This window comes from Nycticebus coucang, chromosome 8 (genome assembly GCF_027406575.1).
Source record: "Nycticebus coucang isolate mNycCou1 chromosome 8, mNycCou1.pri, whole genome shotgun sequence".
NCBI lineage: Eukaryota > Metazoa > Chordata > Mammalia > Primates > Lorisidae > Nycticebus > Nycticebus coucang.
The window spans coordinates 101,095,707-101,119,510 of NC_069787.1; the positions used below are offsets into that span (position 1 = coordinate 101,095,707).

At 41.5% G+C, this 23,804-nt stretch overlaps 1 protein-coding gene across 2 annotated transcripts in view; it reads right to left on the reverse strand.

The window, feature by feature from the left end:
- RYK (receptor like tyrosine kinase) overlaps positions 1–23,685 on the reverse strand; it is a 110,906-nt gene extending 87,221 nt beyond the window's left edge. The window contains exon 1 of one of the 2 annotated variants that reach the window (XM_053600690.1): positions 23,250–23,685. In XM_053600690.1, coding sequence (XP_053456665.1) covers positions 23,250–23,478 — 229 coding nt within the window. In that variant the 5' untranslated portion in view covers positions 23,479–23,685. The remainder of the gene's footprint in view (positions 1–23,249) is intronic. The other variant, XM_053600689.1, reaches the window with a different exon arrangement.
- Positions 23,686–23,804: the final 119 nt, after the last annotated feature.

Consider the following 23,804-nt stretch of genomic DNA (forward strand, 5'->3'; position numbering starts at 1 on the left):
CAGTTCATCTATGAGACATGCTCAGCTTCCCCTTTGAAGACAGATTCTCAAAACCACAAAGAGTGACTATAAGACCACGATGAGTTACTACTTTACTACAATTAGAATGGCCATTATTAAAAAGTAAAAAAAAGAAAAAAATAGCTCTAGGCTTGCAGTGAAAAAGGAATAGGAACACATACACTAATGGTGGAAATGAAAATTAGTGCAACTTCTATGGAAATTAGTATGAACATTCTCAAAGAACCATGGATCTGCCTTTCAATCCTGCAATCTCACCACTGGATAGCTACTCAAAGGAAAAGAAATCATGCTATCAAAAAGATACCTGCACTTAAATGTTTATCGCAGCACAATGCACAATCACAAAGATAAGGAATCAACCTAAGTGCCCATTAACCAATGATTGGATGAAGAAAATGTGGCATATATATACATGGAGCATATATATACTATTATTGCTAAGTAGTCTTAGCAATAAGAATAAAACAATGTCTTTTGCAACAATTTGGAGGGAAGTGGAGGCCATTATCCTAAGTAATTCAAGAACAGAAAAATAAATGCCACATGTTCTCACAAGTGGGAACTAAACTATGGCTATACAAGAACACACAGAGTAGCAAAATGGGCACTGGAGACTACAAAGGGGGAAGGTTAGCAGGGCGGGGAGGACGAAAAATACCTATGGGTACAATAAACACTATTCAGGTGATGAGTAAATTAAAAACCCAGACTTCACCACTATATAATATATTCATGTGAAGGAATTCAACTTGCACCCCCTAAGTCTAATAAAATTTTATTAAAAGTTAAAAAAGAATGACTATAAAACCCTGAAAACAACTATGAAGCAATGAACAGAACTGTCACAAATAAATTTTAATGAAATTAGTTTTGCTTAGAATATAACATTAAATGAAAACTGACAAGATAAAAACTATATACAGCAATATTTCAACAATGTCTGGCACCTAGGATAGTTCATGCATAATAGGTGTTCAATAAATGCTCAGTGAATAAAGTTAAATATATATGTATATGCATGTTGTGTATATGTTCCATTTTTTAAAAAGTAAAAAATTATGCTTAACAGTGGTTGATTATATATAGTGAATTATGTATTCTTTTTCTTCTCATAAATTTTCTAGAAAAGTGGTTAAACTGGAAAAAATAAAAGCTAGTTTTCAAAAACATGCTTAAAGAAACATGCTCACCGTAGTACAGTGAGTAGTGCACCAACCACACACACCAAAGCTGGTTCAAGCCCAGCCCGGGCCTGCTGAACAGCAATGACAACTGCAACCAAAAAATAGCTGGGCGTTGTGGTGGGCACCTGTAGTCCCAGCTACTTGGGAGGCTGAGGCAAGAGAGCTGAACCCAGAAGTTTGAGGTTGCTGTGAGCCGTGATGCCACTGCACTCTACAGAGGGGAACATAGTGAAACTGTCTAAAAAAGAAAAGAAATATGTATACATCTTCAGCAATTGACTAAAATTAATATTCAGTTACTGCCTAAAATAATTCATGAAGCTGGTAAGAACTGGTGAAAAAGACCCCCAATAATAAAATTCAATTAAAAAAAAATCACATCTGTAAACATTATCTTTGGTATATTAACGTTAACAATAGTAATAATAAATGATCAATGATTAAAACACCTTCCTCCAATCATCCCTTAAAATGCCCAGATATATCAAAAGACAAAATTTAGCAAAGCACTATGAACTAAAGACAGACCAAAAAAGAAAACCAAAACTTATTTATCTTCCCCCTGAAATGTTGTTCCAAAATTTACTGACAGAATAATACAACTTTCGTTTCTAACAGGGGATGGAGAATCGTTTTATGCTGAGGAGAGGTATACTTCATGATGAGATATATAATCAGAAATCTTTATTGCTCTAAATCAAAATCTAAAGAATTTTTTTTAAATAGAAATACAAAGAGGATCCAATGTAAATACAAGCATGTTACAGAACTATGATATTAAGCATGTTGAAGACATGTTTATATTTATATATAGCATATCAAGACAGCAACTCTTTAGAAAATTCAACTTACTTCAAATCATCCATAAGATATTTACAACAGTGATCACCCATAAGGAAAAGCTAAATCATTTCTTAAAGTAGAGAAAATATATAGGCCACAAAATGACCAGAGAGCAACAAGGAGGAGGCAGGAAGAGGAGAAAAACTTAACATACAGATTTTGAGAGCCAGGCATAGTGGTTCATGCTTGTAATCCTAGCACTTTGGGAGGCCAAGGTAGAAGGACTGTTTGAGACCAGCAGTTTGGAACCAGCCTGATGAGCAACAGGGAAACGTAGTCTCTATAAAAATAAAAATTAAAAAAATTAGCTGGACATGGTGGGCTGTCTTTAGTTCCAGCTACTCAGGAGGCTGAGGTTGGAGGATTGCTTGACCCCAGGATTTCAAGGTTGCAGTGAGGTATGACGAGGCCCCTACATTCCAGCCTAGGTGACAGAGCAAAACTGCCTCAAAAAAAAAAAAAAAAGAAGTATATAGATTTTAAAGTACCATCTACCCCAAAGAGTTACCTATACTCTTAAGTATTACAAAAGATTTCAACTACATTAAAAAAAAAGAACATGAAAAACAGATTGAAAATATATTTACTAAATATTGCCAATGCATGGTTAAATAATGTGTAATATTTTTCTTTCTCTATATTGTCTAAATAGTCTATAATGAATACGTTTTACACTGATGTGAAATAAAAAAGAATTTTAAGTCTATTTTTAGAAAAACAGGAACTATACAGACTAACATACTTTATTTCTGAATTTAACCTTTTTCCTTCCTTGCCCTTCATATACTCGAAAAAATTTTTTAAAGAAAGAGAAAAACAGCTTGGCACCTGTAGCTCAGCAGCTAGGGTGCCAGCCACGTACACCAGAGCTGGTGGGTTCTAACCCAGGCTGGGCCTGCCAAACAACAAAGACAACTACAACCAAAAAATAAGCAAGTGTTGTGATGGGCTCCTGTAGTCCCAGCTACTTAGGAGGCTGAGGCAAGAGAATCGCTTAAGCCCAAGAGCTGGAGGTTGCTGTGAGCTGTGACGCCATAGCACTCTACCGAGAGTGACATAGTAAGACTCTGTCTCAGAAAAAAAAAAAAAGAGAAAAATAAAAGACAAGACAGAACCTAGATAATCTACCTTTTAATTGTTACTATTTGTTAAGGTTTCGAATATTCCAATAGCAATTAAATGCAGTGTGGAAGCAAGAGTCGTGGATGGCAGCACTGCCAGGGAGTGATGGGGTTGGCATCACAGAGGTGAAGAGGGCTGTGAAAAATGGTTAGAGAGCAGTGAAAGAAACGATTTATTAAATAAAGCTTTACCTAACTAGTTCTGCAGTAAGTCAAGAAGTGAGTAACTCTTGCAACCCCTTTGTAACAATGAAAATACATCCTGTATATCAGATATTTATATTACGATTCATAACAGTAGCAAAATTACAGTTATGAAATAGCAACAAAAATAATTTTATGGTTGGGGGTCACCACAATATGATGAACTGTATTAAAAGGTCATGGCATTAGGTGGCATTAGGAGGCATTAGGAAGGTTGAGAACCACTGTTAAGGGCTGACATCAAGTCTGAGGTGGTTAATCCAAACAGTTCCTTATTTGGAAAAGAGACCTGGAACCAGGACACCAGCATGGTCACAGGAGTAACAGCTGAGAGAAAAATCACAGTAGGTTCTGATGTCCCTTTGGGATAAAAGGAGGGAAATAAAATTAAGGGAATAAAGTAATTGAGGATTATCATTATGTAGAGGTTTGATGATTCCATGAACTCCAATGAGCTAAAGGTCATATAGATAAATGTCATGGAAACCAAAAGAGAAGAAGATGCTACAACACTGTCCTCTAGCAAAATAATCAAACTAGAAAAAGAAAAATGTAATGTATGATAAGAACTATCCCTTAATAAATAATCCAAAAAGAAAATTAAAAAAGAATTCCAGGCCAGGAGCAGTGGCTTACACCTGTCACACCTGTAATCCTAGCATTCCGTGAGGCCGAAGCAGGTGGACTGCCTGAGCTCACAGGTTGGAGACCTGCCTGAGCAAGATCAAGACCTCATCTCTAAATATAGCAGGGTGTTGTGATGGGTGCCTGCAGTCCCAGCTACTTGGGAGGCTGAGGCAAAGAGAACCGCTTGAGCCCAAGAGTTTGAGGTTGCTATGAGCTATGATGCCATGGCACTTTACCAAGAGCAACAAAGTGAGACTCTGTCTCAAAAAAAAAAAAAAAGATTTCTATTCACAATAGCATCCAAATTACTTAGGAATAAATGTAACCAAGAGATGAAAACTGCAAAACATTCCTGAAAGAATTAAAGAAGCCCTAAATAAATGGAAAAACATTCCATGTTCAAGAATTGGAAGACTTAATATTGTTATGACAGGAATAATACTCCTGTTATGACAGGAGTGATTTACAGATTCAGTATAATTGCTGTCAAAATCCTAATAGTCTCTCTTGCAAAAAATGGAAAAGTAGATCTTCAAATTAGTATGAATTGCAAGCAGCCCCAAATAACTAAATACAATCTTTAAAAAACACAGTTGAAGGACTCAGACTTCCTGATTTCAAAACTCACTATAAAATTACTTTAATCAAGACAGTGCAGTACCGGCATAAAAATAGACATGTAAACAAATAGAACAGAATTGAGAGTCCAGAAATGAAAATAAAGTTATATATTTCTGGCTAAGTTTTACCTTATTATTATTGTTTTTAAAGAGATGGGGGCAACCCAAGCTACAACCTTGAACTTCTGGGCTTAAGCAATTCTCCCACCTCAGTCTCCAGAGTATTTGAGGCTATAGGAACGAGTCCCCACACCAGGGTAGCTAGTTTTTGACAAGGATGTCAAGAGAAAAAGGGGGTCTAATGGAAGGTGGACAAGAATGGACAGCCATGGACTAAAGAGGCAGCATTCTGACATTAGAATGAATAGACTTTTCTTCTGACTTAGGACAAAAACACTTCAGCTCTTCAATAACCAAACTTAAATTTCTCACTGCCAATTCCAGCAAAGTAGGAATGTTGTTCTCTTGTTAGAAAGCGTGGCATTTGTTCATAATTTATTTTTAAACTACCCAAATTCTAAGCCGAAAAACCAAAGTTATTCTGCAAAACTCATCAAGAAAAATGCATTGTTCCCTAGACAATCATAAGCTCAAACTTAATTCGAAGCCTGTGTTCTACATGACCTGGCCTGCCTAGCTTAAGTTCTAGTAATTCAATAATTCAAAAATGTTTTCCGAATGATTTTAAAAGTTAATTATCAGTTTCCCACTGCCACAAATATAGTTAATGAGTGCCAAATCAACACTAATCTCCTTCTACAAAAAAAGCCATCCTGATAGCACTTTAAACACCTTACAGGGAGAGGTTCACCCATCTGCCTTACCACCACTTTGTGCACTTTATTAGCAGGGCTGAGTCTTAGTTAATTTGTAGCTGCTCCAATACATTAATGGCTGGCTATTGATAAAAATCAACTACAACAAAGATGGGGTTTAAAAAAATTATAAAGAAAATGTCAGGAATCAGTTTATACAAGAAAACAAAAATTATGTGGAAACAGTTAAGTAAAGCAGAGTACTTACTTCTCCTGACTTTACTAAGTACCTGAGTGATCCTTGCGAATCACTTAACCACCTTCTCCAGCCATCAGTTTTCTCAACAACAAAACAAAGGGGTTAGACCAGATGATGTTAATGTCTCTCCTCAGCCACAAAATTCTATTATTCTATATACAGTGGTTCTCAACCTTCCTAACGCCACAATGTATTTTCATTGTTAAAAAGGAGTTGTGACCCACAGGTTGAGAACTGCTGTTCTATGACATCATCCATGGTTTTCAAATATCAGCCAAAACACTATTATTCTATGATATTATCCACAATTTCCACATGGCAGTCAAAACTTAAGCAAAAATTCATTTAGTGATGATAATCTTTTAGGTTCTGAGGAAAGAGCTATAAGAGACATTAATAAAAGAAAAAAACCAAAGTTGCTTAAAACCCTGAATATACTTCAATGGATGCTAAAGGGAAAATAAGGTGCTCTTATTTCAAATGTTTCTAGTTTGAAGCTGAAATAGATCAAATAGCAGTTTGTTCATCAGAAATCTAACAAATCTAGCTATAGTCATATTACACCTTTAAAATTAGCTGAGACCTAATATTTAACAGCATTAAGAAAAGGCATTACAAATGTTAGACTGTAGAACAGAAGCATCCTTTCCTCATAATTACAATTTAAAAAGCACATGAATCTTCAATCCCCGTAGCTGCTCAAACAATAATCTTTTGGATTAAATACGATTTTTCATATAATCCCCTGCCATAGTTAGCATTTCCTTCATATAGTTCTCTTACGTGTCTTGATAGAACTGAGTTGAAAGTATATACTCATACATAGGGAGTATAAGGATTAAAGAGAGCTTTTTTTTCTGAGACAGAGTTTCACTCTGTCGCCCTGAGTAGAGTGCCCGGGTGTCATAACTCACAGCAACCTCAAACTCTTGGGCTCAAAGCAATCCTTTTGCCTCAGCCTTCCAAGAAGCTGAGACTATAGGTACCCGCCACAACTCCCAGCTAATTTTTCAATTTTTAGTAGAGACACGGTTTTGCTATTCCTCAGGCTGGTGTTAAACTCCTAAGCTCAGGCTATCCACATGCCTTGGCCTCCCAGAGTGCGAGGATTACAGGCGTGAGCCACTGTGCCAGCCTAAACAGAGCTTTTAAGAGAAAGAAGATAGGCATGATCACCAATAACAGATAACATAAAAATGACCCCACCCTCCACCTCTTCAGGCAGCCTCCTTTCTGCCTAAGACTGGCTTCCACTAGACTAAAGGAAGGCAGACAGGCCCACTGTTCTGATCCAGAGAGGTGGCTTAATAATCAGCTTCAAGAAAATATGGAATGGAATCACCTGATCTTCCCAAAAGTCAGGCATCTGAAGTCACTGAGCACTTAACTTTGCCACTTTAGGAAGAAAACATGGTTTGCGGTCAAAATGAATAGCTCACTTAAAAACAATTCACTGGAGTGGCTATTAATTGGACCTGCTTAACAGACCAAGCTACAAGGCACAAAGATCCCTTAATAACCATGTCCCCCTCCCCCATGCTCTAGAGCAGATTTTCAACTGGTGTGGAGTGAGAGAATCTTAGGTGTGTCTCAAAAGTTTTTATTTATTTATTTTGAGATAGTCTCACTATGTCGCCCTTGGTAGAGTGCCATGGTGTCACAGCTCACAGCAACCTCAAACCCTTGGGCTTAAGCAATTCTCTTACCTCAGCTTCTAAGAACCTAGTACTACAGGCACCCGCCACAATGCTCAGCTACTTTTTGGTTGCAGTTGTCATTGTTGTTTAGCTGGCCCAAGCTGGGTTTGAACCAGCCAGCCTTGGTGTTATGTGGGTATACATGGCTGGCGCCATAACCACTATGCTACGGGCGCTGAGCCATCGAAAAATTTTAAAGATCATTAATTAAATTATTTTCGAAAGAGATTTAAAGCACAGTACGTATATTCTTTTTTTTTTTTTTTTTTGGATCAACATAATTTAAGTGCAACACAGAAGTTTAACTATAGGTTCAAGTACACTGTGAGATAAAAAAGGTTGAAGAACAGTGCTCTAAAGATTCATAATTTAACTTTCACTGTAATCTGTGATCCCCCAAAATAGAAACCCAAAGCTATCTACCACAAAAGCTGTAATCAGATTTGCATTTCTAGTACTGTCGTGATATCTCCTTTGGGAGGTGTGTGGAACCAAAGGGAGAATGTGGTCACTTGATTTCAGAGTGATGACTCAAATGAATGCACTGTCACCTGTCCCCATAAGAGCTAGATATTTACTTACACAGGGTCAGGGAATAAGATTTCACATCCAATGAATATATAGTAGACTCTCTATAAGTTGACCACCCATGGGACTATAACTAATAGGTCAACACAACAACAACCAGAGGTGGTCAACATAAGGAACTAGCACTACTGTACTGATATGTACAGTGGTCCGTGTCCAGTCTATGAAAATCCAATCAACTTAAGGAAGTGATCAACGTAGGGAGGTGGTCAACTACAGAGGTTCTGCTGTATATGTCATATAAGAAAAATTGGTGAAAGAATTCCCCCAAAGGTGTGATTTGTGCCACAACTGCAGAGATGTTAAAGGTGCTTCCCAAATCCTACCCTAGGATAGTAATTAACAGAAAGATAATGTACAATCTGTAGTCCTACTACAGAAAATATTAACCATATCCTGCTGGAAAGCCAGAATGTTCTAATATCTGGTAAAAAGATACTTCAGAACTTAATTCACCACTACCTTCTGCCCTATCAAAGACAGAAAATGATTTGACCAGCTCATACATGTATAACAGGTATAGATCTATAATAAAGATGGAATAATTTACTCGCAGTTTATTATCATTCAACTTTCACAGCCAACTCCTAATAGAAGTACCCTCTCTACCTCAGTTAATCTTAGAAGCCATTAGTAATTTAGAGTTGGCTATTACATCAAGGGGCTCAAAGAACAAGGGAGAATTTCTTCCTGCCAGCAACAGAATACAATATAAATCGCTAATCTGGAGTCAGTTCCAAAACTAATCAATTTTTTTCTCAAAGTGTATATACTCGATAAATATTCAATGAGTAGGTGAATAAATATTGCTACTGAAAGCAATCAACCAGATGATATCTATACATCCTGTATTTTGGGTTTTAGCCAAAAACACACAAATCCCCCACAGACTAAAATAGTTTTGAGGATTATGTAGCATTTTTATATACATAATAGCTTCTGTGCCAATAAATCCTCAAAAAGCATCCCATTTTATATATGAAGAAATCAACACTAAGAAACATTACTTGCCTACCCACATACAGCTGAAGATGAAATTAAAACTCAAATACAGTTGGCAGCACCGCAGCTCAGTGGGTAGGGGGTCAGCCACATACACCAAGGCTGGCAGGTTCGAACCCGGCCCGGGCCAGCTAAAACATCAGTAACAACAACAAAAAATAACCAGGCATTTTGGCGGGCACCTGTGGTCCCAGCTACTTGGGAGGCTGAGGCAAGAGAATTGCTTAAGCCCAAGAGTTTGAGGTTGCTGTGAGCTGTGACACCATGGCACTCTACTCAGGGTGACAACTTGAGACACTGTCTCAAAAAAAATAAAAAATAAATAAAACTTGGGTGGTGCCTGTGGCTCAGTGGATAGGGCACCGGCCCCATATACCGAAGGTGGCAGGTTCAAACCTGGCCCTGGCCAAACTGCAAACAAAAAATAGCCGGGCGCAGTGGTGGGCGCCTGTAGTCCCAGCTACTCGGGAAGCTGAGGCAAGAGAATCACCTAAGCCCAGGAGTTGGAGGTTGCTGTGAGCTGTGATGCCACAGCACTCTACTGAGGGTGATAAAGGGAGACTCTGTCTCTAAAAATAAATAAATAAATAAATAAATCTCAAATACACATATGCAGATTGCAAATCCAACAGTCTCTCCCACACCACGTTATTTATCTACTATACAACCACATTGAGTGTGCATGTGTGCATACACATATATATGTGTAAACCTTAAATATTTTTCTTTAAATTGGACCAAGTTCTCTAACAAATAATTTAAGGGGTTAATTTCAGGGAAGATGCAAAATATCAAAAACACACTCTTTGATCATTTCCACTTCTGAGCATCTAAAATAACCTCTCATCTGAAATAACCAAAAATGGACAAAATGTATGAAACATTTAAGTTTAAGATAGTGAACATCAGCTAACAATGACAGTGATTCCTGAGAAAAAAGACACTAAGTAGATGAGTTCTACAACAGCAGCACAGAGAGGGAGTTAAAGAGACAAACCTCAAAGTCCAAAAGGACAAAGCCAGAGTATCAGGGGAAAGTACCAGAAAGGAAAGAGGTGAACAGAGAGAGAAAATCCCAAGATCCGCAGAGGGGTCCCCTCTAGTATTCAGCTGAGTACTGATCAGAACATACATAAAAAAGGAAACTACATACAAAAGGAAGGAGAAAGAATAAAAGGTAGCGGTGCCTACCAGTTACATAGAATCTAGAATAGCACCTGTTCCCATCAGCCTGACTAGAAGACTTCATGATTCACAGGTCACTGGGTTAAAGTACACAGGTTCTTGACTCAAGTTAGTGGGGGGAAATTAGCTCTGTACGGAGCACTGCTCCTGTCCCATCCTAATTCTAAAGCAAGATTTGAAAGGATCAAACTGTTGCCAAGTAACTTAACTGCATCTCAGAGCAAATTCCAAGAATATTTATAGGTATACAAAAATATTCAAGCCAGGTATGGTGGCATGCTACTGTAGTCCCAGCTACTTGGGAAGATAAAGAAGGTTAACTTGAGCCCAGGACTCTGAAGCTAGACTAGGCAACATAGTGAGACCCTCATCTCTAAAAAATTATAATAAAAGGAAAAAAAACCTAGGGCAAACATATTCAGCACTCAGCAAAGCAAAATTCACAATGTCCGCCATCCAGTCAAAGATTACCAAGCATGCAAAGAAGGAGCGGGGGACATATATAAGATGTATATATATGTATATAAAAAAGGGGGGTTAATTAAAGGAAATCAATGCAGAACAGGCATAAATGTTAGAATTAACAAACATGAACACTGAAACAACTATTATAACTGTACTCCACGTGGTCAAAAAGTAGAGACACAGAAGATATAAAAAGACTCAAATAAAATTTATAAAGCTGAAAACTATAATGTATATAGTAAGATGAATAGGGCGGTGCCTGTGGCTCAAGGAGTAGGGCGCCAGCCCCATATACTGGGGTGGCAGGTTCAAGCCAGGGCCCCCAGCCAAAACTGTAAAAAAAAAAAAAAAAAAAAGATGAGTAATACACTGGATAGGATTAAGAGCAGGTTAGGCATTTCAGAAAAAAAGATTAGAAATTGCATTTTCTAGCTTTGAATTATTAGAAAAGGCTTTTGCCAGAATCTCCTCTTCTTCTTTTTTTTTTTTTTTTTGAGACAGACTCTCAATTTGTCACTCTGGGTAGAGTGCCATGGTGTCATCATAGCTCACAGAGCAACCTCAAACTCTTGGGCTTAAGAGATCCTCTTGCCTCAGTCTCCCCAGTAGCTGGGGCTACAGGCAAGTGCCACCACACCCAGCTAGTTTTTCCCATTTTTAGTACAGATGGGGTCTCACTTTTGCTCAGGCTAGTCTTGAGCTCCCGAGCTCAAAGCAATCCACCAGCTTCAGCTTCCCAGAGTGCTAAGACTGTATGTATGAGCCACAATGCCCGACAGAATCTCTCTTGAATACTTCACATCCTTCAATTGTAGTGTGGACCAACAGCCTGTTGAAAAACTGCTGTATGACAAGCCATGAGCATGAGCTGGCTTCAGTGCAGTAGAGGAGAGACAGAATGTGACAGGTACAGTGACACAGATCTGCCATACAAGGTATGGAGCTATGGAAGCCCACAGGAGAGGCACTTTACAGGGTTGGCAGGAGGGAGTACTAGGTGACAGAGACTCAGGAAAATTAAGCAACTTCAAAGCTATCAAAAACTAACTTATTTAGCTTTTCATTAATAAGTATAAATTTTCCTTTAGGATAATAACTTAAGGAAGTTAAGTTATTATCCTAAAGGATAAGACCCAGTAAGGCACAGGATGGTAAATTCTTTTTAAAAAGATAATTCATTCATTCATTTACTTCTTTTTTGAGACAAGGGTCTTACTATGTCTCCCTCAGTAGAGTGCTATGGTGTCACAGCTCACAGCAACCTCAACCTCTTGGGCTTAAGCGATTCTCTTGCCTCAGCCTCCCATGTAACTAGGACTACGGGGCCTATCACAACGCCCACCTGTTTTTTTGTTGCAGGCCTGGGCTAGGTTTGAACCCACCAGCCCCAGTGTATGTAACCAGCGCTCTACCCACTTACAACAGGTGCCGAGCCCATTTATTTATTTATTCCACTTTTGCTAAACATCTACTACATGCCAGGTACTGTTTTGGGTGCTAGAGATATATAGTAGAACACCACAAAAGGTTTCTACTCAAACAGAACTAACTTTCCTATAGAGGAAGACAGAAACAAAGAAGTACCAGGGGCTTAAAATAAAATGGTGTGCTAGAAGAGGGTGGCACGGGTGGTCAACCACAGAAGACAAGCCTCTCTGAGGAACTGACATTTTAGGCTGGGATCTAGAAAGCTCTAGCCCATGTAAAGACATTTGAAAAGCATGTAAAGTAGAGATATCAGCTAATGAACCCTAGGAAAAGAAAAAGTTTGGTAACCAGGGAACTAAGCAGGTGGTGAGTGGTAGGCAGGGATCAGTGGATTCAGGTGGCAGCCAAGGGTCCCTAACTATACATTTACATACCATATCCTGCCACCTATAATGAGCTCCTATGTATAATACACACCTGTGTTTTTGCCCCAAATTTTTAGGAAAATCATTCATTTTAACTTTTTTTTTTTTTTTTGAGACAGAGTCTATGTCGCTCTCAGTGGAGTGCTATGGCGTCACAGCTCACAGCAATCTCCAACTCTTGGGTTTTAGTGATTCTCTTGCCTCAGCCATCCAAATAGCTGGGACTACAGGCACCCACCACAACACCCGGCTATTTTTTGCAGTTATTGTTGTTTAGCTGGCCTGGCTGGGTTTGAACCCGTCAGCCTAGGTGTATGTGGCTGGCCCTCTACCCACTGAGCTGCAGGCACCACTCATTTTAATTTTTTAAAGGAGGGCAGAACTAGCTGAGCAGTGGTGCCTCCTTCTTTTATGAGAGGTGGGAGGTACAGAGCTAGCCACTGCAGAGAAGCTGGAAGACAGCCCAGGTGGGAGTTGAGAATGGCCTGGATGACCTGATCACCCAACCTCCCGCAACTGTCCCCCCCTGCCCACCTTCTTTCTCACATCCTCTCATTTCCTATTCCCTCCTGTGTAGGTCAGTGGTAACGTGGCCATGGCTGCTTCACTGAGAACCTCAGTGGACTTATTTTCCAGGAATCTGGGGTGAGGGACCAGGGCCAGCCCTGCATTGCCCCAGGCTCCTAGTAGCAGATCCCTACCCTGTCTCTCATGCAGCTGGCCCCATTCTGAGGACCCTAGGAAACTGCACTGAGGAGGACACCTTCCCTGATGACACCCCAGTGAAGTGCTCTACATTTACATTTCTGTTTAGTGACTAGACCATGACTTCCTTGAGCCATCCAGATTTGGGGCCCTCAGTAACGTCAAAATGAATAACACCAGCCTTTCCCAAACCTGCAAATCCTACAGATCACCTTGGAGGACCGGTTAAAATGAGACTCCTGAACCACACACAAATCAATTCTCCAGGAGAAAGACCTGGGTATCCATTCTGTTAACATTGCTGACCAGCCACGAGTTACCCTGGAACATGGATAGTTTCTGTATAAAATTGCCAGTCAACAATGCATTAAGATGTTAGAAGCACTAAGTGATTCTATACTATAGCATCTCAGAGATGAGGAGAGGAGAAAGAATAAATTAAGATGAATTTGGGACAACCTGGAATTGAGACTGGGAGAAATGAATCAGGAACGGCTGCTTTGTTAACACATTGTTGACTGGCAATTTTACACAGAAACTATCCATGTTACCAGGTAACTCTTGACAAGTCAGCAATGTGTTAACAAGTATCCTAGGTGGTTCTTGCTACTGGAAAATCTGGGCAATCAGGCAAATTATACCAACTCAACACCATGAGGGTTCAGAAACGTCATGGTTTCAAAATTAATCTATGGGTTCAGGTACCACCAAGCTTTCGTGCTTTACAGAAGTACTCTCGCAGACATAAACTTCACTGGGACTGAGATCCAAGGTCACAACAGTGGACTACTTGTAGAACTAGGTCTCAGAACCCCAGTCTCTGACCCCAACTCAGGGATCTTCCTCCTCAGTGTGGTGTCCCGAAGGGCTCTGAATGGGACCAGCGATGCAAGAGACAAGACAGCCTGGAATACCATCAGGAGCCTGAAACAGGCAGGTCTGATCCTGGCCCTCACACCAGCTTCCCAGGAAATAAGCCTGCTGGGGTTCTCAGTGGAGTGGCAGTGGCCATGTTCCCACCAACAGACATGGGTGGGAATAGACAATGAGAGGATGTTGGGACAAGAGTGGGCCAGGAGGAACCGCTGAGGGAGGCTGGGTGCTTAGGTTGCCAGACCACTATCATCTCAACCCGAACTGGCTCCCAACTCCTCTGGAGCGGCAGCTCTGCACCTTGTGCCTCTCACAAGAGACGGAGGCACCACTGTGCAGCCACTGCCACCCTCCTTTCACTAAGGTCCCGACACTAAATGCTGCACTGCAGATGGCAGTATGCCCACTTCCAAGATGGCACTGGTGGTGGTGTCAGGCAGGCGTAGACTCCTGCAGCTGTGGTGCCTGCCCAGTGGGGGGGGGATGACACTGAGGGGGTATAATTACTGTATTCCAAGGTATTATTTGAATACGGATTATTACTTTCTAGAGTTATACTTTTATGCATAAGCATAAATAAAAGAAGTGAAAACATTTATATACTACCCATGTATAATGCGCATCCTTATTTTTCCCTCAAAAATCTGGGCAAAAAAAGTGTTCATTACACACAGCAAAATATGGTCTTTGTAAGTCAGGAAAATCTAAACAGCCTAGACTTTTGATATTTATGAATTATTGTTACTTTCTTGATTCAATAATGTAATGTACATTAATGGCTACTATAAATTTTTAAGCATCTCTATATTTTAGATATACGACATACTGAAATTTTTTTCATAAAACTATGTATCTGGATTTGCTTCAAAATAATCTAAGCAGAAGACATGGAGAATGAGAGCAAAGGAATAGGGTAGGGGGTGGGTGGTACAGATGAAATAAAATTGGCCACAAGTTGATAACTACTGAAGCTAAATGATGAGTGCACAGAAGTCCATTATACTATCCTGCCAACTTCTGAATGCTTGAAATTTTCTATAATAAAAACATTTTTAAAAGCACACATTTAAAATAAGGGTGGGTATTTATAAACATAAATGCTCCCTTCACCGGGGATTTTTTTTAGGGTGAAAAAATTACTCTGTCAGGGGTCCTTAAACTACAGCCTACGGGCCACATGAGGCGGTGTGATTGTATTTGTTCTCATTTTGTTTTTTTACTTCAAAATAAGATATGTGCAGTGTGTACAGGAATTTGTTCATAGTTTGTTTTTTTTTTTTAAACTATAGTCCAGCCCTCCAATGATCTAAGGGACAGTGAATTGAATTGGCCTCCTGTTTAAAAAGTTTGAGGACACCTGCCTGTGTGATATTACACTGGATACAGGACACTTAATCTGTCAAAAGTTACATAACTTTACAACAGAGTGAATCGTAACATATCTAAAGTTTTAAAAATTCACATAGGAGGTCAGCAGATCCCAGGATGGAATACAGAAATACGTTTATTGTAACAATGAAATGTCTATTTATTATAACAATGATATACTTGTATAACCAATTTAAGGAGATTTTAATTTTAATATGCACATTTACTGTGCTTTGAACTGCTTTCAAAAATAATGTAATTAATGATCTTTAAAAATGACACCTAAGATACTCTCACAGAACATCAGTTGAAAATCACTAAAGTAGACAAATTACTCAGGGTAGGTCAAGGAACCTATATTTCGTTAAAGCTCCTCAGATGACTTTGGTTAGATAAAGACTAAGTAAACTGCCACCCTTCAGAGGCAGAACAATAGAGAAAGTGTGCACTCTGGAGTCACAGAGCTCTACACATATCCATGATCACCAGCAAATTCTGTCATTTCCCAGAGACTCAGTTTTATCTGTTAAAAAATGTAAATGCCAATGCCACCTACTTCCTATGGTTGATGAAACAAAGGAAAACACATATAAAGTATCTGGCACACAGCAAGATGTGTTAATCCTCCTCCTCCCTAAATTACAGGTGATTTCTAACTAGAGACCTGTGTGCTATCTATTCCAGATTAAAATTTACATGAAACTCAGCACTATCATTTCTGGGCACCGCAAGAAGAATCGTTCTATAACGGTTTATTATGTAACTCAGCCAGTCATATACACACATTTATTCTGGCACATTGTAAGAGATCCTACACAACTGAAAGCTGTTCAATAATATTTTGATTAGAAAACACTGTACTTGATTTACCTCAACAAAGAAGCACATAAAAAGCATACTTTTAAATATGATATAATTTCAGAGTAGCTAATGGTTCTGTTTCATGTACAAATTTATGTTTTGTTTTAGGATGTATAGCTAGCAAGATTTTCAGAATCCTGGCATAACTGCATCAAAACCCCTAAAGCAATGCCATGGAACTTCTCAATTCAGACTGCTTGTATAAATACCGAGATGTTTGATTTGTCCCTAAAGTAATGCTTCAAAACCTAAACAACACTTTAGGCAGCACGTTCAGAACTGACTAGTCAACTCAGGATGTGACTCATAAAGGACAGGTTTAGCCATAATTGGTTAGAGCTCTCCCACATGTGTATCATAAGAAAAACAACACCAAAAAAAAAAAAAAAAAACAACCCTCAAACCCACAATTGCACAATGTCTCAGCCTTGTACTCCCAATGAAGAACACATGGATTTAAATTAATGCTGTGTCAATACCACCAACCCCACCCAAACGCCTAGGGTTAAGGGTTTGCTGGAGAATACTAACCTACCAACACCCTACCTGGGATCTGGGCTCCGTGGCAAGTTAGGCCAGACACATTAGCAGAGAGGTGCCCTCCCCACCAAGCCCTTGGCCTGAGCATAAAGTATATACTACCACTATATACTACAGCAATAGAATGGACAAGAGCAAAGAGAGGTGCTAGGAGGAGAGGAACACATGGTTCATCTTTTTTTCCCCTCAACCAACTACTCCCAAAAGGAAAATATCCCTAGGTTCAACTGCCCGAATCTTTTTTTTTTTTTTTTTGTAGAGACAGAGTCTTACTTTATCACCCTCGGTAGAGTGCCGTGGCATCACACAGCTCACAGCAACCTCCAGCTCCTGGGCTTAGGAGATTCTCTTGCCTCAGCCTCCCAAGTAGCTGGGATTACAAGCGCCCACCACAACACCCGGCTATTTTTTTGTTACAATTCAGCTGGGGCCAGGTTTGAACCCGCCACCCTTGGTATAGGGGGCCGGCGCCCTACCCACTGAGCCACAGGCGCTGCCCCAACTGCCCAAATCTTAAACCTTAGAGTCCTCCCTTTTCCTAAAGACTCTCCCACTAAGCTTTCTCCAACCTTCTAGCTAATTCCTTACAAATCCATCCACCCCCCTCAACTGCCCTAATTAATCCTTATTATCACAAAGGTAGCTCTGTACAATTTTCCAGATCCAGCTTTTCAGTCTCTAAGCCAGGGGTCCTCAAACTGCGGCCCGCAGAGGCGGTGTGATTTATTTGTTCCCGTTTTGTTTTTTTACTTCAAAATAAGATATGCGCAGTGTGCATAGGAATTTGTTCATAGTTTTTTTTTTTAACTATAGTCCAGCCCTCCAACGGTCTGAGGGACAGTGAATTGGCCCCCTGTTTAAAAAGTTTGAGGATGCCTGCACTAAGCCATCCTTTTGACTAGGGCCAAAATAATCTTTTCTATAACCCAGACCTGTACGTGTACTCCTTTTCTAAATTCTTCAAAATGGAAGAATTTACCTGTAAGGTAAAGTTCAACTTCCTATTCTAACCTCAATCTACCTCCCAGCTTTATATTCTGCCATTCCTTAGCTTTACTAATTTTTCATCTTAGCCACAGATTTTTTTTACCTTTTAATTTCATACATAGTTACTTCTATACTTCTGGGACTTTGTTTACACTATTAACTCAGCTTGACATGAACTACTCTTCTTTTTTTTTTTTTTTTTTTGTTTTTGAGACAGAGTCTCACTTTATTGCACTCGGTAGAGTGCCACGGCATCACAGCTCACAGCAACCTCCAGCTCTTGGGCTTAGGCGATTCTCTTGCCTCAGCCTCCCAAGTAGTTGGTACTACAGGCCTACAGGCACCTGCCACAATGCCCGGCTATTTTTTGTTACAGTTTGGCCAGGACTGTGTTTGAACCTGCCACCCTCAGTATATGGGGCCAGCACCCTACCCACTGAGCCACAGGTGCCACCCCTGTTGTTTTTTTTTTTTGAAACTGAGTATCACTCTGTCACCCTGGGTAGAATGCCATGGCTTCATTGTAGCTCACAACCTCAAACTCATGGGTTCAAGTGATCCGCTTACCTAAGCCTCCAGAATAGCCGGGTTGGCATGCCCAGCTAGTTTTTTCTATTTTTAGTAGAGATGGGGTCTCACTCTTGCTTAGGCTGATCTCTTAACTCCTGAGCTCAGGCAATCCACCTCAGCCTCCAGAGTGCTAGAATTACAGGGGTGAGCCACTGCACCAGCCACTACTCCTCTTTTTAAGGTAAGGTCCACATGTCTTTTCTGGAACACCTTCCCTAAACACTCTAAGCCTCTCTTCCCTTTCCGCCACCCCATAGTCAAAAGTTATCACTCCTGGCTCGGTGCCTGTAGCACAGTGGTTAGGCGCCAGCCACATACACCCAGGCTGGTGGGTTCGAACCTTACCTGCACCAGCTAAACAACAGTGACAACTGCAACAACAACAAAAATACTAGCTGGATGTTGTGGCAGGTGCTTGTAGTCCCAGCTACTTGGGAGGCTAAGGCAAGAGAATCGCGTAAGCCCAGGAGTTTGAGGTTGCTGTGAGCTGTGACGTCACAGCACTCTAAGAAGGGTGACATAGTGAGACTCTGTCTCAAAAAAAAACAGCACTCCTATAACAACAATCAGAAATATAACTCTTCTGTGTTATGCTATAACTCTTGGCCTCTCTTATAAATTCTAAATACCTCAGAGAAAGGAATCTAATAATTCTGAATCACCATTTTCTACCACAATGGTTTAGCTTCAAATTTTTTTTCTGGACTAATTTGGGGAGCAATGATCTCAGCTAGCATTGACCTGATTTTAAATATGATGTGAACATGCTTAACTCTTCCAGAAGGTACTTATTTTTACAAGTTATCCAAAGTGAATTTCTAATTGGTGAGAGATGGAGTCTATCCTCAGAAGTCCCCCAACCCCCATCACCACAAATTCCCTCTCACCACACCACTGTGCCAGGCTCAGTTTACACCCCCCACCCACTAGCATTTTATTCCCAAGCTCCTGGCACTGCCCCAGCAAGCTCCAGACTTCCACAGTGCTCAGTACTACAAAAATTATCAATTAAATAAAAACATGGGAGGATGCAGATAATAATCAAGACCTCAAACAAGCACACCACATGTGGCAGCAGACATGCAGATTCTATTCCTGGAGCATTTTGGTTTTAATTGCAGCTCCTTGAGAGCTGACAAAGGCAGTATATATTCCAGACTCAGGCAGGACCGAGTCAAGACCACCAGGCCCTCCTACTCACTGTCCTCATCAGTTAAGAAATGGATGCCTGCATTACAGCCTGTTAAGAACAGTAAATGAGAGCAACGAAGCAGGGCCTAAAGACACAGGAAGACCACAAGAGATTAAAAGCTCTTGAAGGTTTTGGACAGAACAGAGAGGCTTCTATTAGAGCTGCAGTCTGGATCCCCTCCCCAAATTCCTACCTTGAAATCCTAGTCTCCAAAGTGAAGGTATTAGCAGGGGAAGCCTTTAGGCAAGTGATAAGGTCATAAGGGCAATCCTAATGAATATGATTAGTGTCCTTTAAAAAAGGCCTGAGGGAAGTCATTCACCCCTTTCTCCATGTGAAAACACAGCTGTTTCTGAACCAGAAAGTGGGCCTTCACCAGACACCAATCCACCAGCACCTTGATCTTGGACTTCCCAGCCTCCAAAACTGTAAGAAACAAATTTCTATTGTTTATAAGTACCCAATTTATAGCATTTTGTTATAGCAACCCAAACAGATTAAGATACTCATCTATAAAATAAAAATAACAGTATATACCTAACACAGAGATTACCTTTGTGCTTGACACAGGCAAATGACAGCACCCTAAAAAGTGTCTTCTACTATGACCCCAAGTACTATTCTTAACATTATTCATACAAAAAAACTGCCTGCCACATATCCTCTTCAATAGTTAAAGCCCAACCCTAACTGCCATCTACACACTGTGGAATGACCATAGGCCTTTATACCCATTTCCTTCCAAAACTCCTCTAAAATGATAGTAAAGAAATTACAAAGACATTAGACCACAAGGACAAACAGAAAGGGAAAGATATATCTCAACAAATTTTTGCAAGATGGAGAACAGGTGGAGTGGTCACTGCCTGCATGTCTCCTAGAAGCACCAAGGAGGTACCAAAGGCTGACCTGAGGCTCAGGTCTAACAAAGGGGGAGCTACTGAAGGGAATGTTCAAGGCAATTGGACCCCCAGGTCCACCAGGAAACCCAAAGTGTTTTCTAAAGAAACCAAATCACAGTAGTAGGAGTACTGCAGCCAGGAGAAGTCAAAGTCTATAACCTCCATCCCTCCCCCAACTAGACTGCCCAAACACCGGCAGCTGGTTTAGCACCAAACATACCAGAGGCAGGATATGAGGGTTTCTTCTCTGCACTGACTAACCCCACGGAAGATGCAAATGTGCTGATATTTGGGGCAGACTCCCAGTGAAAAGTCCACCCAAACTCCAAGGGAAGTCACTAGACCACCATCACATGCACATGCTCTCTCCCCCTTTCAATCAACTTCTCAGCATCCCACTCTTCATTATAAACAGCCAAGGATCACCAGATATTTGTGACCTAAACAAACACAGAAAAGAACCCTGAAATGAGTAAGTACCCTGCAGGAGATAGAACAGTATTAAAAATACATTAAACATAAAGAAAACAAGTAAAATACACACCTTAGAGGTAAGTGAAGATAATACATCTATAAACTGAGATGCAATGAAATAGAAACAGAGAACAAAAGATTCTAAAATTAAAAAGCATGATTATTAAAATTCTAAAAATGAAAGCTTTGGAAGACAAGATTGAGAATTCTCATCCGCCCAGCCCTTCCAATACAAAGAAACAGGAGGTGAGACAGGTTAAGAAAATCTGAAGATCAGTTCAGATAAACATAACTGAAGATATACATAAAATTATGAACTGTGTAACCTTAAGCAGTTTACCTAACACCTCACTTTCCTCATCCCAAAAATGAGAATGACATCTACCTCACTGTTTCACAAGAAAATCAGAAGAAATAATGTGTATAAAGCATGTAGGAACAGGTATATAGCAAACAATCAATGTTGGCCCCCTTTGTCCTCTGTCTCCTTCCTCGACCCCTGGCTGAGAAGGAACAAGAAACAAATGTAAACAAAGTCACAAGTCATATAGGTGCTTTTAAACAAAAACCATACAAAATCATGAATAAATATTTTCTAAATGTGATATGAATTGATTTATAAGTGTTATTCTTCCTAAGCCTTAGTCTTATATTCCAAGTACTAACCTAATTTAGTTTTTTTTTTTTTTGCAGTTTTGGGCCGGGCCAGGTTTGAACCCACCACTTCCAGTATAGGGGGCTGGCGCCCTACACCTTGAGCCACAGGTGCCGCCCCCTAATTTAGTTTTAATTCAGCTAAACTACATTCAGCTAGTTCAGCCAGACTAAAGATTAAGAATGGCACATTACAAAAACACAGCATTCTTTGAGTAAAAACTACAAATCCATACATGTAACAATATCTAAAGAGTCTGCCAAAAGTAATTCCATTTCTACACTGAGTCCATCTCAAGAGATCTCAAGAAAGTTCTGTAACTTAAAAAAAAAAAAAAAGATAAAGAAAGAAAGAAAAGAAAGGATAGGCTCAGCGCCTGTAGCGGCCCAAGCAGCTAGGGCGCCAGCCACATTACACAGAAGCTGGTGGGTTCGAATCCAACCCGGGCCTGCCAAACAACAAGGACAACTACAACCAAAAAATAGCTGGGCGTTGTGGCAGGCGCTTGTAGTCCCAGCTACTTGGGAGGCTGAGGCAAGAGAATTGCTTAAGCCCGAGAGAATTTGAGGTTGCTGTGAGCTGTGACTTCACAGCACTCTACCCAGGGCGACAGCTTGAGACTGTCTCACAAAAAAAAAAAAAAAAAAAAGGATAAAAGTGACCGATGATGGATGCAATAAAGAATAATATTCCCCCTCAAACACTCAGAAGCACCACAACCGGAGACAAAATAAAGCAATTACCATAATACCCGCAAAAAATGCAAATGTCCAGGTATCTGCTACTACCGAAAACTTCCCTTTTGGGACCGTTCCTGTCAGACCCTTCTCTAAGGGGTCAACTCCGGAATCCACAGTCTCAACACCAGAATCCCATACAATTTTTTAAATTAATTCCTCAAGCGACAAAGCTAAAAAAGTAAACGGAACCACCAACTGACCCCAAAACCAAGTTCTCCTTTCTCTTCAAGGTATTCAAAGTAGGAGATTAGCCCAGGAGTAAAGGATCAGTAATCCAAACTCCCACACACCCAAAGCAAGAACCAAAAAGATAGCGAAGCTAAAATGGTCTGCTACCTGGCAATTCATTCACTATTTAAAAACATGCTCATAAGGGTCCCAAGATTTGGAGGCTGCCTCCAACATTTGGTACCCCAGTAACTTCTCCCTCTCTTCTTTTATTTTTGTAAAAGTATGAACACTGTAGCATGACCTCCACACTGGGCCATCAAAACCACAGCCCAAGGGTTGCAAGTTTAGCGTAAAACGTGAATTCTGAGGTATCCAAAATCCAGGGCCCTAGAGTGGCGTGCTTACGAAGGGTCAAAGAAACTCTGGCGGGGAAGAAAAATTGTAGGTGCGCTCGACTCGTAAGGAATAGGGAGAAGGTTTGAAGAGGCAGTAAAGATGGAAGGGGGCGGATCGATCGCAGTGGCCCAGGGGTCCCCAGTGCGGCGGGACAGCGAAGGCTAAGTGGGTAGGCCCGGAGGCTGACCCGGGGCGGGGGCCAGACAGGGACCACACCTCCCGGCCAGCACGGCAGGCGGAGGCCGGGGCCTTGAGGCGCACCCGGGTGCTGAGAGGGGACCTCAAGTGCTGGGGGCGGGAGGGGACTCGCTCGAGGTCCGCCACCCGCAGACTGAGCCACCAGCGGCCGGAAGCCGCCCCCGCCCGCCCCGACCGCCGCCGCACTCACCGATCAGCCGGCGCACCTCGTCCTCGCTCAGGTACAGGCTCACGCTGGGTCCCGCGGCCGCAGGCGGCAATTCTGGGAGCCGCGGGGCCGGGGCGGCGGCAGCGCCAGGCGCCGGCAGCAGTGGCAACAGTGCGAGCAGAAGCAGCAGCGGCGGCGGCGGCGCCCTCAGGCCGCGGGCCCCCGGGAGGCGGCCCCGGCCCAGAGGCCCCAGCTGCGCCGCCGCGCGCATGGCCACCGCCGCCGCCGCCGTGGAGGAGCGTCTGCGGCCCGCCGCCCCGCCGCCCACCCCCGGCCCCGAGCCCCTCACAGCCCCGAGCCGGGGGCGGCCGCCCAACTCATCACGCCGCCAGCCCGTGGCAGCCAGCCGCCGATTCAGACCGCCGGAGCGCGCCGCCGCCGCCGCCTCTTCGGCAGCATCGTCCACTGAAGGGGGCTGCTCGCGGGGGCGAGCCCGTGCGCGCCGCCGCTGCCCCGGGAGTGCGCACGCACTGCCCGTTCCGGGCAGGTTAGTCCCTGACTGTGAAGTGCCTCAGTTCAGGACCTAGCTAGGGCTCT